Here is a 16,558-nt window from a genome sequence, read left to right as displayed (position 1 = left end):
TCTTAAGGGTGACCTTTTTGGTGATGCTGGAGCAGAACTCAAGCCAGGAGTCTCTTGTTTGGAGCTTCAAAGGTTCAGAGCGTTGAGGGTGTTTCTGAAACCTCCATGAATATTGCCTCAGAAAATGAGTCATGAATAATTTACGTCACATTTTTATGTGTATGTTGCTGAACTGGTTGTTATCCAATAACCACCTTGTTGTGCTTGTTGTTTCACAACACAGCAGGATAAAGGAGACGAGGCATCAGGGGGGCTCCCCTGCCCCGCCAGCCCCCCGCCCCTTAACCACCCCTCTCCCCCCAGTCGCCCCACTCACCGCTGGCATGTCATCGCACGGCACTGGCTCCGCCAGACCCGCCGTCGGACCAGCGGGGTCCTCCCGGTAACTACCAGAACCAGCAGAAACATCCGACCGCCAGCACACTGAATCCAACAACACAACCAACAACAACTCAGAAAGTTTAACTGATCATAAAACTGGAAACTCAGATACTTGATATTTCATAATACAGAACTAACTCATGATGCAAAATCACAAGAAAGTCCCTCTGAGCTCGACAGAAGACTGGCACAGAATCTTTATTTAGTTTTGTCCACATCAACATGGCTGATGTTAACTGCTGATACCTGCTAGTAGAAAACAGCCACGGTCTGCACAGTAAAGCAGGTTAATCATTTACTTAAAGGTCCCATATTTTCTTCTTCTCCTGTGTTTTATTTGAAGTGTTGATCCATAAGAAGATAAATTTGTGGTTTTAAGAACCAGAAACCATCTCAGTGTAGTTTTACATCTCCTCTCTCAGGCTTCTCTCTGGAGCTTTAGTAACAACAGGTCAGTGAACCAATCAGAAGAGAGGAGGCTCTGAGCCTCTCTTCTTTCTGAGTGATCCAATAAAAATATAGCAGGGTTTGGGGCGTAGCTGAGTGCGGTGACTGCTTTGTTGTGACATCACAAAGTTCCAGAAGTCCTGACGGCTGGTTTTAAGGCTCAGTTTCTGAATACAGGCTGTGTGCATTTCTCTGTGGACTGAGGCTTTGATACTTTCACAGTATTAATATAGAACCTAGACCTGATCTATAATCAAACTACACATGGGCATCTACCTTTACATTATATGGGACCTTTAAGGAAAAATAGCAATATACTAAAAATAGAAATTCCTTTGCTAAAAACCTTGTCAGTAAAGTATAATTGTACTTCAGTGTATTTCACACTGGTCAACATTTATCAGTCACCACTGATCTACCAGAACTGTAGTGGACAATACTTTTGTATAGTTTACAAAACACAAAAGGTCATCCTTTACAAATATCAGCTGAGCTATTATTGATTATTGTTATTGTATTGTTGCACATGCTACCGGTCAGTTTCCCAGAAATGAACTTATGTTACTGGTAGGCTAGTAGAGCGGTTTTTCCCTACAGACAGATCCATTCAGAGGATCTCTTGGCTCAGACTTAATCAACTCAGTCCGCTGTTCCTGCTGGACCTGATGAGTTCAGTTCAGTGCTGCAGTAATCCTGCTCTTTAGCACAGAGATCCTGCTACATCTAGACCTAAAAATCTAGGCCAAAATCTACATTCACGAAAACCAGCCTCCAGACACAGAGACTCCGAGATCAAAGGCACCACAAACGCATCATGGCAGCAAACAGCACCAGCAGAGAGCGACTAGATCCAACACATCTTCACAGCACAGCTGTCAGCATGCAGCCACACACAATACAGAGCCTGCAGAGATCACACCACCTTAAAGTTTTAATTTCTGATGCTTTCAACTGAGAATCTGTATCTCAGAGACCCTCCCTCTGAGATAGAAGAAGATAAACTGGGACACTTTCATCCAAAGGGTTTTTTTTTTTCTTTTGGAAAACATGTATACACATTTCATCCAGATGTCAGAGTACACACTCCCTCCTCACTGAGCTGAGCTGCAGCACACCCTCTACATGCAGTATGATGGGGTGAAGGGGTTGGAGTTGTAAGAAAGAGTGCCACCTGCTGGTCCGACCACAACACTGCCACCGCTAACGTTTTCCCTCTGAAAACAAAGAGCCATTTGCATGAAACTACAGGGACTGAAGTTGCCCTTTTCAGTTAAGATAAGAAATCAGTTTATTGGATTTCCTCCCCCTCACGTCTCCAGCTGTGCAGGTGATGATACAGTGGCACATTGGGAAAGTTAATGGCTCATTCAATATTAGTTAAAGTTGTTATGTTCTTCTATAGGGCAGCTTCAGGTCCTGTTGTTTTGTCGTTCTCTCTCTTTAGATGTGTCTGACAGTCCTGTCCTTCTTTTTCCAGTTTTCACTGCCAATAACTAAAAACATGACTTTCTTTTTCCCCTTTCCACCACTATTCCTTTTGACTTTTCATATGTCCAATATCCATCTTTAATCCTGCCATATTTTCTTTCAGAAATCTCTTAAGAAATTCCCACATGAACTCAAACTAAGACCGGACTAGTGCATGTTTAACAAGAAAGAAGTGTGAAAACTAACTGGTGTCTAACCTCATGTGCATGTCCTTATTTTTTTGTCCAGATGTTCCTGTTTTGCCCTAAGCTTTACAAAGGGAGATGCTGAAATAACACAGGTTAGACAAATGAGAGCCAGTGTTATTAAGCTATCAAACATGTGTTATATTCCAGCCATCAGTATGAATTTAAGTGTGGATAAGTAGCCTGTTTTATTTCAGCACATCTCGTCTTAAATGGAGAGTCAAGACCATATTCCTCAGAGAGTAAGCAGCTCGTCTGGAAGATGAAACATAGATGGGTGAAAAATTAAAGGAAAAACCAACATTAAGTGTCTTAGTAAGATGTTGTTCCACCAAGTTCCTCCAGAACCTTGTCATTGATGCTCCAAGTCTGTGAACTCTACTGGAGGATGAACACCATTCTTCCAAAACATATTGACCTCACTGGGTGTTTTGATGATGGTGGTGGAGAGTGCTGTCTTACACAGTGGTTCTCAAACTTTTTCACATCATGGACTGACACAAATTAGACCACGGACCACCATTTCCCCAGGTTTCCCAGGTCCCAGGTTCGTCCATCTGACAGGATTTTTGCTTTTAGATGTTTATTCCATAAAGTCATTCATTCTGTCGTTGTGTTACACATGGATGGAATTATAGGTAAAATAAATCATTGCTCTTTTTTTCTGGGGACACCCAGGAACCCTCTCAAGGACTTTGAGAATGACTGGTCCAACACGTTGATCCCAAATCTGCCAGGTGTTCAGTCCAGTTGAGATCCGGTGACTGTGAAGGTCACAGGATATGATTCATATCATCGTCATAGTCATCAAAACATTCAGTGACCCCTCTTGTCCTGTGGATGGAGGCATTGTCATCCTGTGTCTCGCACTCATCTTTCAGGTTTTTCCTTTAATGTGTCATCTGTCTCTATTTTCTTCAAGACTCAAGACAAATAATATTTTGTCTGGCAACAAATTCAAAGTGTTCAAAGCTTCACTGGCTACTGGCACAGCTGTCACATGAAGCCAGCTCGTCATCAGTCAGTGTCTGTGATGGTTTAAATCTGCTTTGTCAGTCACGGAGTCAGACTGGCTCTCAAGAGTCCTGACTCCCCCTCGTCAGACTGACCTGATGACAGATATGTTGGGTTTTTTTTATGCCCGAGCTCATCTCTCTTCACAGACGTAAATGACTGTTGAGGTGATTTGCTTTGGGGTGGATCTGGATGCTGCACTCTCTCTCTCTCTCTCTCTCATCCTGTATTAAATCACCATTCTTCCTCACTTTTTTACTGCTGATTTGTTCCCAGTTTCCCACATGCACTTTAGTAAATTATCTTAACTGTCTTACTAGAATGAGACACACTATAACAGGTATGTGTGTGGTACTGATGTGTGAAAATGGAAAATATTGTAGTATTTGGAAATTCCAAAATGTTTTTAAAGAGACACTCCACCACTTTTACTCATCAATATACCCTTCATTTACTCTTGTGAGTCCCCCGGCATACCCCTCCTAATGTGTTAGAAAAGGGTTTATACCTGTGTTTGACTTTATTGACAAGCACTGAAAAAAAATATGAATTATTATTCAGGAAAATACTTTATCTACTTAAGTAACTTATTATTAAACAATACTATAATACATATATGTATACAGTATATACATACTTTATTTTATGTACCATAGACCTCATTTACTCAGTGTCCAAATCGTTTTTAGTTTAAAATAGTTAGCACAATTAACACAATTGATGTGTTTTATTGCTTATGATGAAGAGAACAGGCACATGTATTATCATGAGGCTAATGATGAACAAAAAGTAAAAATTCCCAAAACAACATGTTTGCATATGTTAAAACGAGCAATTGTCATTACATCAGCTTTGTTATTGGTTGAAATTGACCACATATAGTTTACTTTGAAAGAGGTATACCTGTATATATTTTCATATATGGCTGTTCCTTGCATCACAAACTGGTCAGATTTTGAGGCCATACTGAATAATGAATGTGCTGTCTAAATGGACAGCGAATTCTATAATGGGACCAGCCATTCATTTACTGTGACCTCAGGCCCTGGATTATAGGCCAGTGGACATTCGTCCCAAACATCGCTTATAGGAGCAAGTTTGCTGCGTGACACTCAATCAAACTCAATAATACGTTTTCCTGGCATGAAACAGAATTTTAAGTATTATTACACTGTTATTATAGGATTTTATTTTTGTTTTGCTGTAATTGTTAAACAGCACAGATGGAACTTTTTTATTTATATAGGCATTTAGAAAAAAGAAATGAAAATATAATCTTGTTTTGATCAGAAAAAATTGAAGATATCACACATCTAAACTTGAAAAAGGTAGGGAAGGTTAATCCAGTGCCATACTGAATTGATGGAGTGCCACTTTAAAGAAGCTGAAATGCAAACAGAACTATTTGACTTGCAATATCTTTCAAATTTGAATTTTGGTGCCTATGAATTGAGCAATTGGTGCAAAATGTTCTATATAACATACATGTCTGTGTGTGTTTGGAGACAGTTGAAGTTGATATACTACTAATGTGCTTCTGGGTGTTTTGTGTGTGGTTTGGACCTATACTGTACAGCTTGGGCTGCTCTTCTGTGAGTCTAGTGTCGTTCAGCTGCAGCAGAGAAGAATGCCTCTGTGTGCAAGCTCAGACTACTTACCTCCTATTTATTTTAACTTCTTTCTTTGTCTTCTACCTCTGCTTGTCTCTTTGTGCAGGAAAGCTGTGAACAGCTGATGCCAGCGGGCGACTGGAAGGTATGTGTGTGTGAGTGTGTGTGTGTGTGCGTGCGCGCTGATGTTGTGTAGAGACTGAGCCTCCCTCCTGTCTGTTACCTTTTCTCATCATCACATCTCTTCTCCTCTGTTCTCGCTGTCTGTGATCCTTCATCTCCTCTCTGTCTGTCTCCTCTTTGTACTTGCTCATTTAAAAAGTGAAGCTTGCCTGAGTCAACAGAGGAGAGAAAAAGAGTAGGGTGGGAGACATCTTTAATTTCACAAGGCTAAATATAAGAAAGATGATAATACAGTTAGTACTTGAAGGTGGAAGTGTTACCTCGACTATGACACTAACATAATGCTGAAAAAGATTTATATCTTTCTTTCTGGCGTTTGTGAACGATATCAGCATCATAATCTCCTCTTCATCTCTTTCCCCAACCATGGTCGTGAGAAACCTGGGTGTCATGTATGATGACCACCTCTCCTTCTCTGACCATGTTGCATCTGTCTCCCGGTCGTGCCGCTATACAACATAAGAAAAATCAGACTCCGCCTGACTCAGTAAGCCACCCAGCTCTTACCCCAGACCATGGTTATCTCTCACCTGGATTACTGCAATGCCCTTCGTGCACAGTGAACCCCTTGCAGATGGTCCAGAATGGGGCAGCCTCCGGTCTTCAATCAGCCTGAAAGGCTACATGTCACTCCCCGAACTGCACTGGCTACCCATGTCGCCAAATTCAAGTCACCCATCTACTTGAATTCAATCATACAGACTAACGCTCCGTCTCACTGTGTTCCTCCAAGGAACATTGTCTGGCATTGAAATCCCTGCACACAAGACGGTCTCAGTCCAGACTGTTCTGGTGTGTGGTTCCCTGATGGTGGAACAAGCTACTGAAGGCTATCAGAGCAGGGTCATCTCTCTATCTTGAAGACTCATCTCTTCTGGGAGCACCTCCACTCCTAACACCTCTAACTCCACAACATGTCTAACTAGTACTCACTGTGCACTTTCCATGACCTTCTTTACCTGATCTCCTGCACTTGTTGAATAGATGTAGTACTTAGTCCCTAGTACTTATGCCAAGTTCGCCTTTTGCACTGAAGATTTAGTCATTCCCCTCACTTGTAAGTCGCTTTGGATCAAGTGTCTACACAGCTCACCTTTTGGTCCGGAAGATTTGTTCGTTAAACAAGTTGTGAACAACTCAGCAGAATGCATTGTCAGTAAAAGCTGTGAGGAATTAAAAGTCAAGTGGACACTCTTTAAGTAGCCTCCTTGAGTCCTTGATTTCCATGGTCCCGCAATCACGTTAGTGTATCTTGGAACTGAGCAGTATATGGTTTAGTATGTGTGTTGACATTAGCATTGTCTTCTTACCATGTAAGGCCGTGTCCACAGGAATTTGGTAAGGCCATAGCCAATCTTTTCACCTCCAGCCCACCAGCTTACTGTCCCCACTTTTTTTCTATAGGTAGGGACGATCCTACCTCAGGCACATAGAGAGAAAAACAACAAAAATACAGCTGTCACCTTTGCATGGGGTCTTTCTAACCATGAGGTTGGAGCCCCAGTTCCTTCAGGAAATGTTCAAGGTGTGAAAGTCTCCCTTAGCTTTTAGGGTAAATGGTAGCCTTTGTGTTGGGCCTCAGAAACTGGCAGAGGGTTGCTGCAACCGTATTGCATAGTTTCTCAGAGGTGCTCATATGGTTGCTTTGAGCTGTGGTGGTGCTACGGCCAAACCCTGCACCAACCCTAACATCTTGTCGGATATCCACGCCATCTGTTGAGCGAGGTGCACCTTTTCCACTCTCCTCAGGAAGGTGAAGCAGGCTTGAGTCGAGAGACACTGTTGTTCCACATCAACAGTGTAGAACATGCCCACAGGACAACAGACCAGCTGTTCATCTGTTATAAAACAAACTGTCTTGGACTACCAGTTATTTTATGCTCCCCCATAAACAAATAATATATGTACATAAACTGAATTTTCATATGAAATTTACATGTATGTACATATAAAATTAAAACATGAATGTAAAAATGATCGATTACCTAACCTATTACAAATTGGAGCAATTTCCATATATTGATATATGTGTAGGCCATACAAATATATATGTTTATGTATGTATGCTTATATTGTAGACATACGTAACATAAATATCCATCCCAAAGTATGTTACTGTTAGACCACTTCCCCAGACATGTTTCAAATTAATGAGAAATTAATAAAACATATAACAAAACATATATAAACATATAGAATTTTTATGTCTGTTGTTTAAATAAACTAAATAATTATATATATATATATATATATATATGTATATATATATACACACATACATACATACATACATATATATATACATATATATATATAATAAATTAAATATATATTGTAAACATATATGGTTGCAAGATGTTATACCATATAAAAAAAATCATCATATAGATATTTTTAGTATATGTACATATATTAAAAATTGTACTGTGGGTATTTCATATATGTTATAAACGTATATCTTCATATATCCAGAGGAGGGGTTAGGGTTAGGATTAGGGTATATATGTATATATATGTGATAATAATATATCCTCTTATATGGTACATATATGGTAACAGAGATGTATGGTAGATATGGCAATATCATATGTAATAATATATGGCAATAGAGAATGGAGGGTTACATGTGTTACCCAGGTTCACTGAGTGGAGAATCTACAATGCATTCAGAAAGTCTTCAGACCCCTTCACTTTTTTCACATTTTGTTGCAGCCTTATGCTAAAATTATTCAAAATATTTTTTCCCTCATCAGTCTACATCAGTCTCCTACTGCAAACTGCAATACCACACTGACATGAGCATTCAGAGTTAGGGGTTTTCTGCCGTTCATCTGCAGATCCTCTCACACTGGGCCACTCAAGGACATTCCTAGAGTTGTCTCTAAGCCACTCCTGCGTTGTCTTTGCTGCGTGCTTATAGGCTCATTGTCCTGTGGGAAGGTGAACCTTTGGACCAGTCTGAGATCTTGAGCAATCTGGATCCGGTTTTCATTAAGGATATCGCTGTTCTTTGCTGCGTTCAGGTATCCTTCAAGCCTGACCAGTCTCCCTGTCCCTGCTGCTAAAAACACCCTCACAGCATGATGCTGCCACCACCACGCTTCACCTTTGGGATGGTATTGGTTTGGTGATGAGCGGTGACTGGTTCCCTCCACACATGACTTAGATTGAGGCCAAACAGTTCAATCTTGGTTTCATCAGAGCAGAGAATGTTGTTTTTCATAGTTCAGGAGAGGAACATTTTGATGTTGGTCTGTCACTGAGGAGAGGCTTCAGTCTGGCCACTCCAGATCAGTGGAGTGCTGCAGTGATGATTAACCTCGTGGAAGTTTCTCCCATATCCACAAAGGATCTCTGGAGCTCAGTCAGAGTGACCATCGCGTTCTTGCTCACCTCTCTTACCAAAGCCCTTCTCCCCAGATCGCTCAGCTTGCCTGGGTGACCAGCTCCAGGAAGAGTCTTGGATGTTGCTGGTTGTTCTTCCAGTAAAGACTTATGGAGGCCACTGTGCTCTTGGAAGCCTTCACTGCAACAGAAAAGATCTGTGCCTGAGGGGTCTCCAAGGTTCCCCGTATGCAATTTAAGGAATTTGCATTTAAATGAGGGAAATCATATTTTCTGTAAACAATTATGACATATCAGTGCTTAATCAAATAGTTCATTTTACAGGAAGATGTATGTCAATATCTGGTAATTACTGTAATTACTGCAATAAGTTGTATAATTACGGAGCTCATTAATGCAATAGATACACATGATCGCAGCCGATGTGTCTCGACAACCGAGGCTGTTTTTCAACATACTCCCTGCCTCAGCTCTGACTGCAGAAACACTCAGTCAACACACTTCCACATGATGTATTAGTAACTTGACTTAATTATTTGGTGCGTACATACGGTATGGGATACCTAAGATATCTAAGTATTTACTGGATCATAGATGGATGGATGGGGAGAGTACTAACATACACGAGGCTACATCACTGCTTGCAGTAAGAAAAAAATGAAAACTGTTTTTCATTTTGGTATGAATGAAAACTCCCACTCTTTGTCAAATGAGATGTGTGTTTAAAGCAGAGTGATGCAGGGAGAGAGTCTGTGAAGGAAAAGGGGGCAAAGTGAGAAAGAGAGGGGAAGGGAAAACAAAGCGTGCTGCTTCGAGCTGAGTCAGCACAGGAAAGGGGGAATAGATGGACAGAGAAAAGAGGGGATGGGGGAGTGAAAAGGGGGAGCGATCGGGTTAGAGACGGGACAAAGGGGTTGAGCTGCTGCATGACAAAGAAAGCAAGGAGAGGGAGTGTGTGTGTTCTAGTAAAAGTGTGTGTGCACTCTGGTCAGCAAGATAGTCACTGAGACACCATTACAGTCATGTGAATATGCACGTACACCTCTCAGTCTTCTATGAACCTCCACTTATTTGTGAAGATATACTTACAAATGAGAGAAATTTGGGAAATCAGCAATTTGGCAATCTTGCAGTTTGCAAAAGGATTAAAAACATTTATTAGCTAGCAAGTTCATTGTGGAATTATACTCATGCTAATTAACGTCAACGCAGTAAGAGAAAGAAGCTTGGTAACTACCGTAGCTGCCAGAATTCCAGAAGAGAAAAAGTCTTCTACGCTTACTGTTGTTTACTGTCATTTAGGAAACTCGTTAGTTCAGTTGCTAATGGGACGACGGGCTCATACAGTTTTTCAGAAGATATATTTATGCCGTCATCTCCCGTCTCAAACCTGTCAGAAAACCATTCCTCTTTTGTGGAGCAGTTTGGACTCTGACAGGTAAAAGCTTAAATAACAGTGAATGGTGGCACACAGCTAATAAGATACAACAGCTTCCTCCCTCTGGAGCGTTGTCCCTGTATCTCCTCTGCTCACTCTCTCACCACTTCACTCTGCAATAACAGTGGCGGCTGGTGCAGAATATTCTAGGTGGGGCTGTTTGTTTGTCGTTCAGTCAGTTTCTGTCTAACACTCATGTCAGCATAACACTGCTTTGTAAAAGAAAGTATTGAAGTGACATCCTCTAATCAGCACATGAATAGATTATATAAATCATTAGTTGCAGCTCCAGTGTGCTCAGATACCATTAGCCTTACATCACAGGCTGAGTCTGGTTCACAAACATATACAGTAGTATTAGCAAACACACTGGGGGTTAAGGGAACGTATGCGTGCGTGTGTGTGTCGGACATCTACAGGAATTTGGCCCTGTCTCCCTCTGATTGACAAACTTTTCACCCAAGTGTTGAAGTCAGGAATGTTTCCAATCAGTATCTTCTCAGTGGAGGACATCATTCAGGTGATCCTGTGTCACGGTTTTCCTCAGAAAGTAGAGAAGGTCCTCTCTGGTTCTGCTGTTTGTCATATAGTGATGAGAGTCTTGAGGGAATGTGTATAAAAAAAAAAATAGAAAAAAAACTGGAACAGAGTCAGTGCACCACTGCAAACCCTGAACTCATCACTCTCACAGATCAGGGATAGTTGTGTTTGAGCTGAGGCTTATTCTGGCTGAATCTGGGAACTTTATGGAGAGATCCAGGAGCAAATCTCTTTGCAGTAAAGTGGCTCTGCTCCTTGGCATGACCCAAAACAACAACCAAGAGGACGGTGCACATAGTAAACAACACAATTACCTTTTCACATCTGTCAGTTTAAATAATGTCATCAGTATCTTTCTTACAACAGGAGCATGTTAAGGACAGCTCACTGCTTAATGTCAGCAATATGAAATAACCACATCTAAACACTTCAGTGTTGCTGCCTTCTTCAGCAGAATCAAAAAAATAACTGAATTTTCACACATTTACAATTTTACCACTTACAATGACTTGTAGTGTAATAATGAGTGACAGACAGTAAATACAGTGCAGTTTATTTTCTTCCAGACACAAACTCTTTGTTCCTTAAGGCCAGTATTGTCAAGACAGCTTGCATTTGAACACTTATGCCAATTTCCATGTCAAAATTCATCAGAATTGAACTTGTCGTGAAGCATTTGCACAAACATCTACAGATCCCAGTGATTCTGCTGAAATGAGTTGATCATACTGCAAAATCTTATTGTTTTAAAACCCAGTGGGACCCCAGTGTGCTGGTTCATGCCTATTAGTTCTGGATGGAAGCCTGGCAGCTGAGCTCTGTCAAGGCATGACGACGTATTGTTAATTATCGTTCTGATTCTTGCAGACTTATAGCAGAGCTCTCCTAATGTCTTTCACTGGTCAAGATTTGGCCTCATTTAAAAAACAGCAACAGTTTTGTTCGTTTGTAACATAACAAGGATGCTGACGGTCAGAATGAGAAAACTACAGCAGTGGTGCTGATGAGAGAGAGAGGAGAGGGAGAGAGAGAGAGAGAGAGAGAGAGAGCACCTTCAAAGTAAAGACTGACAAACCATCAGACCAATCCTGAAGGGGAGGCAAAACTGTGAGCCAGTCATCTGCAGCCCACCCCACCCCCTGTCTCTGGCGCCTATAAAGTGTGAGGAGATGGGAGGGGGAGAAGGAGGAGGGAAACAGCTCTGAGCCTGACACACCGGGTGTGAGTGTAGTGCCGAGCGTACAAAGACACTGCAGCAGCCTGCGGCATCTACTATCCAACTCTGCATCCGACAGCGAGTGCTCACCAGGACCTAGTCCCATAAAACAGGAGAGGCCTGGCTGCTCGTCTTCCTGTCTGCACCCTCCTCTTCCTCCTCCTCTTCGTCGGCTGAGAGAACATTTACTGTGGAACCATGCCTGAGTGTTGGGACGGGGTGAGTGTGTGGCGTGCGCTGTGCATGTGTGTTTATTGAGTGTTTTAATCAAAGAGTGAGTCAGTGTGTTTGGATGTGGGGTCAGTGATGTCAGAATAAATGTCCGGTGCGAACTGTCTCTGTTGAGATGGAGAAACTGCAGCGTCAGTGTCAAACGACGGGTCTCTGATTCTGTCCCACTGACACACTTAAGCACGCAAACACAGATGCTGTGCAATGCACCAATGCACTTGCCTCTGCAGATAAACACACTGGCATGTCTGTGTGTCTGTCTGTGTGTGTGTGTGTGTGCATGGGTGTGTAGAGGAAGTGTTAATCCTTCTGCATTATCATCCATTTTGGCAACCTTGAAACGGATGGTGAAGGTGTTTGTGTGAAGAGAGGAGCAGAGAGCAGGGAGAGATGATTTGATTTATGCAGCTGTTTTTTTTGTTGTTGTTGTTGTCGTTGTTCTGTGACGCAGCCAAGACATTTGCTCTTCCATGAAATAAATCACAATAATCAAGGTGTTTAGGAAAATGAAACGATGCAGTTTTTTTATTTTGAAGGCTGAAATTCTACTGCCACTGTGAGATATATTGAATTCCTGTCATCATTTTCCTCCTGGAAGTCTGAAGGTCATCAGGTGCTCGTGTGTTTGGCAAATGACTCCTCATGTTTACCAGGACCCAGTCAGTGACAAACAGACTGTGAATGTGGCCCCAGATGCAGTAATTGCCTCAAATTAGAGTGCTGATTGGAGATAACACTGATGTTGATGAGCGATAATCTGCCTGGATTAATGCACAACTGCTGTCTGCAGGACTGTCTGCTGCTGCTGGGGGGGATTATGCAGGATTTTGGCAGCTGGTTGCATCCATAACCAGTGTTTGTTTGTTGTGTACTCTGATGACAGTGATGATGGCACGTCAGTGTGTGTCGGGTCTTGGGTTCATTTGGTTTACAGGAGTGTGTAGATAGAGTCATCAATAACGGCTTTACTGCAGGTTACTGCCCAAACCAGGCAGAATTCTACTCTGTGTGTGTGTGTGTGTGTGTGTGTGTGTGTGTGTGTGCCCCCCCACATTATGCAGCTCATGGTAACACATATCTGCTTCCTCCATTTTGAGTTTGTCTGGCTCTGACCAGCGAATGCTGACAAAATGTGGGTCATAACAAGAGCGGGTTGGATTCACAACACAACTGTGTGAAGCCATTAGAGAAGTTTGCTTTCATTTCTAGCCACTAATAAGTCGGGAAAAACATGATCTGCATGTTGCAGCCTTAATCAGGAGAGTGATTTATATTTGGCTTTAAAGCAAAATCCTTAACAGATCATTTCATTTATCACCTGCTTTATAGTTTCGTGTAAAATTAATGTCCTACATTACATGTATATATATATATATGTGTGTGTGTGTGTGTGTGTGTGTGTGAAATCCTCTGCAAGCTACAACCTCTGCAACATACCTCAGATGAATCACTGTTTTTGTAAAATACCTCATTTTGACCTTCATTCAGATTCTCTTCCATGTTGGACTTTTATTCCTGAATAATTGTTTCAAATGCTCCCTCACACATTTTATCCAGAAGTGTATAACTTATTTCCATTTCCCAATTTTCTTTGATATTAAAACAGTTGTCATAGAATTCATGTTCAGGACTTTGTGAATGTTTTTTTATTTATATATATATATTTAATATATATATTGCCACCATTCAATAGCTGTAGAAGAGATTCAGACAGACTGGAAACAAAGGCAAAGAGAAAGACATCCAACAAATCTCCCTCGGCCAGGAATCAGTGGTTTGATCAGATTAGTCCCTTGTTTACCAGTTTTCTAAAATCCAAGTTCACATTAGAAAGCACAACTTCTGTTTTTTGGTCTGAAGTGAAGAAGAATCCATTCGTTGCTGATTTTGATCTTTTTCCAGTTCACCTCAGCTATAAATGTGAGTGACTCCAGACGTGCTGCACATTCAGGCGTCAGTTCTGCGTCCATGCAACCGCACTCACTTCTCCTACCCAGTAATGATTTGTTTCATTAATAATGAATTCAAACCTCCCTTCTGTTTTAGACATAGACGTTTTTGAGACTTGATTCTTGATTTCTTATTTTTACAGAAGAGGTTGGGACTCTATGACATTTACTATTGAACTATTACATGTTAAGTCAATCTGTGTTCAATAATTTACTTAGTCAGTACAACCTACGTCCTGTCTCCACCTGAGACCCTGCACCTCTGCAGATTAATGAGGAGCAGACTGGCTGTTCATGCCCGAGGAGCCTTTGACTGAAGTTCAATAAACATCAAGTTAAACGATGAGTCTCAGGACATTCAGACGTCTCGTGTCTCACAGTGTGAAACAGTGGACATTAAGGATCAGTGTGTTGGGTGTCTCCTCCTCAAATCTGTCTCCTCTGGGAACGTTCAGGTGAAAATGTTCTCACAGAAAAACATGACTGTGTGTCAACCGCCAGGTGTTTCTGTGTTTCACAGGAACATGATGTTGAGACCCCTTTTGGGATGCTGCATGTGGTAATCCGCGGGGCACCCAAAGGGAACAAGCCTGCGATCCTCACCTACCACGATGTGGGACTGAACCGTGAGTATCCATGAAGAATGTGTGTGTGTGTGTGTGTGTGTGTCTGAAAGATGTTTCTGTTCTCTAAGGTGTCTCTGCACTTATCAGAGGTGATAATTGGCGTCCCTGCCACATCAGCCCTTCTTGCCTTCACTCGGCTGGTGCACACAATCACATGCACACACACACTAACACTTGTTATCATCTCCACACGAGGTCCATGTCACCAAAGTCACATCTACACAAACAATTAACAGAAACAAAGGAGGAAGTAATCATGAAGTTCTTTTTTAAAGTTTATATCATTTCAGCAAGTGTTAAATTGAATATCATTATGAAAAAACAGAAGTGTCTTCTTTGAATTCAGGAGAGAGAATTCATGGATAGATTTAAGATTTCTCATAAGAATAGGTAATGGTGCACTAAGATCATCTGTAGCTCTGTCATTCTTAGCGTGGACTACATGTCAGCACGCCATACATTCTGAATAATTCAATAAAGGGAGGGATGCTTATGTAAACGCATGTGTAGAGGAGAGGAAAGAGATGTAGAGACAAACATGAAAATGACAAAGATCAAAATAGAACAAAAACAATGAGACAAAGGAAAGAGTCTGAGCCAAAAAGGCAGTGAAAGTGTGATGAGTGGTGACGCACACAGAAGGAAGGAGGAGATGGAGATGAGGAGGCAAACGAAAAGGCATCGATGAAATGTAGGTCAGAAAAACATCCCCATCCTGCGGAGGGAGGCGGGGCGGGGCCAGCAGCAATGCAGCACTGCCTCGATGAGTGGAGGTGGGATGGGGTATGGTGGGGGATGGGGTGGGGGGGTTTGAGGATAGCGTGTCATGGACCAGGAGATGATCCGCGGCTCTGCTGGCTGCTGATGTGACTGTAGATATCTGGATTGTGTTGCCTGTCCTGCTGCCTTCTTTTTAAAAGATGATTATCCATCTCATGTAGAGCAAATAATACAATATAAAAACACAATGAACAGGGAATAGAAATACACTAAAAGAAGAAATACAAATCACATAGCAGTAACATATGATGGAGAATATAATAGATTAAAGGTTACAATAGATAACTTGCTTTTACTGCAGGACAACCACGAGGCTTAGTCAGTAAATCACTGGATTGTGGTGCAGTCATTTACTGTAGGATGCAGCAGGAAAGCGAGAGAGGAAAGGAGCTGCACTGAATAAAACAAAGAGGGAATGTTGGTTGGTTTATTGTCTCAAATAAATACATTTAAAATGAGTCCCAATCAGCAGATGGCTCAGAGATCTGCCAGTTCCTCGATTCAAAACGCAGCAGTAGAGAGAACAAGAGAACAGTGTGAGAAAGAGAAGAGATTATAAAGGTGTGTGAGAGAGCGAGAGAGAGAGAGAGAGAGAGAGAGAGAGATAGAGGCTGGTTTAGGAAGCAGAGGAGAGGTCAGAGAACAGGAGCTGCTGCTGATAAGAGAGAAAATAAAGAAAGAGACGGAGGCATCTGTCACAGTGTGGCTGGTACGACTGCAGAGGAAAAGAGAAGACGAGGAGAACAAAGAGGAAACGAGAGAGAGAGGCTTAACGAGAGAGGGAGAGACATGAAGTGTAAAGGGATAAAGTAGGTCACGGAGTGAGGAGTGCAGACTGCTGCTGTCCGATGATTCAGCACAGAGGACGTGGGAGAAACTTCACCTCTGTCCTCGGCCACGTCGAACCCTCACAGACAGGCTCCAGCGCTGAGGCGAAGATTTAGAGGTCACCTTCTTCTTCACCTTCCTCCATTCTTTTTCTTTTTTTTTTCATCTCTAACCAGTTGTCATGTTAATTGGTCCGTTTAAGCAAACAATGTTGCTGCGTGCTTTCACCCAGTTTGACACACGTGGGCAGAAAGTGGGCCGTGTGCAGAGCCGCTGGGAGGACGGCGAGAGGAGAAC

At 41.9% G+C, this 16,558-nt stretch overlaps 1 protein-coding gene across 9 annotated transcripts in view; it reads left to right on the top strand.

Moving 5' to 3' along the window:
- Window positions 1–16,558, top strand: part of ndrg4 (NDRG family member 4) — a 59,235-nt gene that overhangs the window by 27,155 nt on the left and 15,522 nt on the right. For 3 of the 9 annotated variants that reach the window (XM_056386704.1, XM_056386701.1, XM_056386703.1), the window contains 3 exons: window positions 224–382; window positions 5,232–5,270; window positions 14,548–14,653. In XM_056386704.1, coding sequence (XP_056242679.1) covers window positions 224–382; window positions 5,232–5,270; window positions 14,548–14,653 — 304 coding nt within the window. Of the gene's footprint in view, window positions 1–223; window positions 383–5,231; window positions 5,271–11,810; window positions 12,067–14,547; window positions 14,654–16,558 lie in introns of those variants that run through there. The other 6 variants (XM_056386705.1, XM_056386702.1, XM_056386707.1 and 3 more) reach the window with 4 other exon arrangements.

The sequence above is a fragment of the Seriola aureovittata genome, chromosome 10 (assembly GCF_021018895.1).
Source record: "Seriola aureovittata isolate HTS-2021-v1 ecotype China chromosome 10, ASM2101889v1, whole genome shotgun sequence".
Taxonomy (NCBI): domain Eukaryota; kingdom Metazoa; phylum Chordata; class Actinopteri; order Carangiformes; family Carangidae; genus Seriola; species Seriola aureovittata.
Note: the sequence above shows the minus strand (reverse complement) of the source record. Positions and strands in the feature narration are given on the sequence as shown.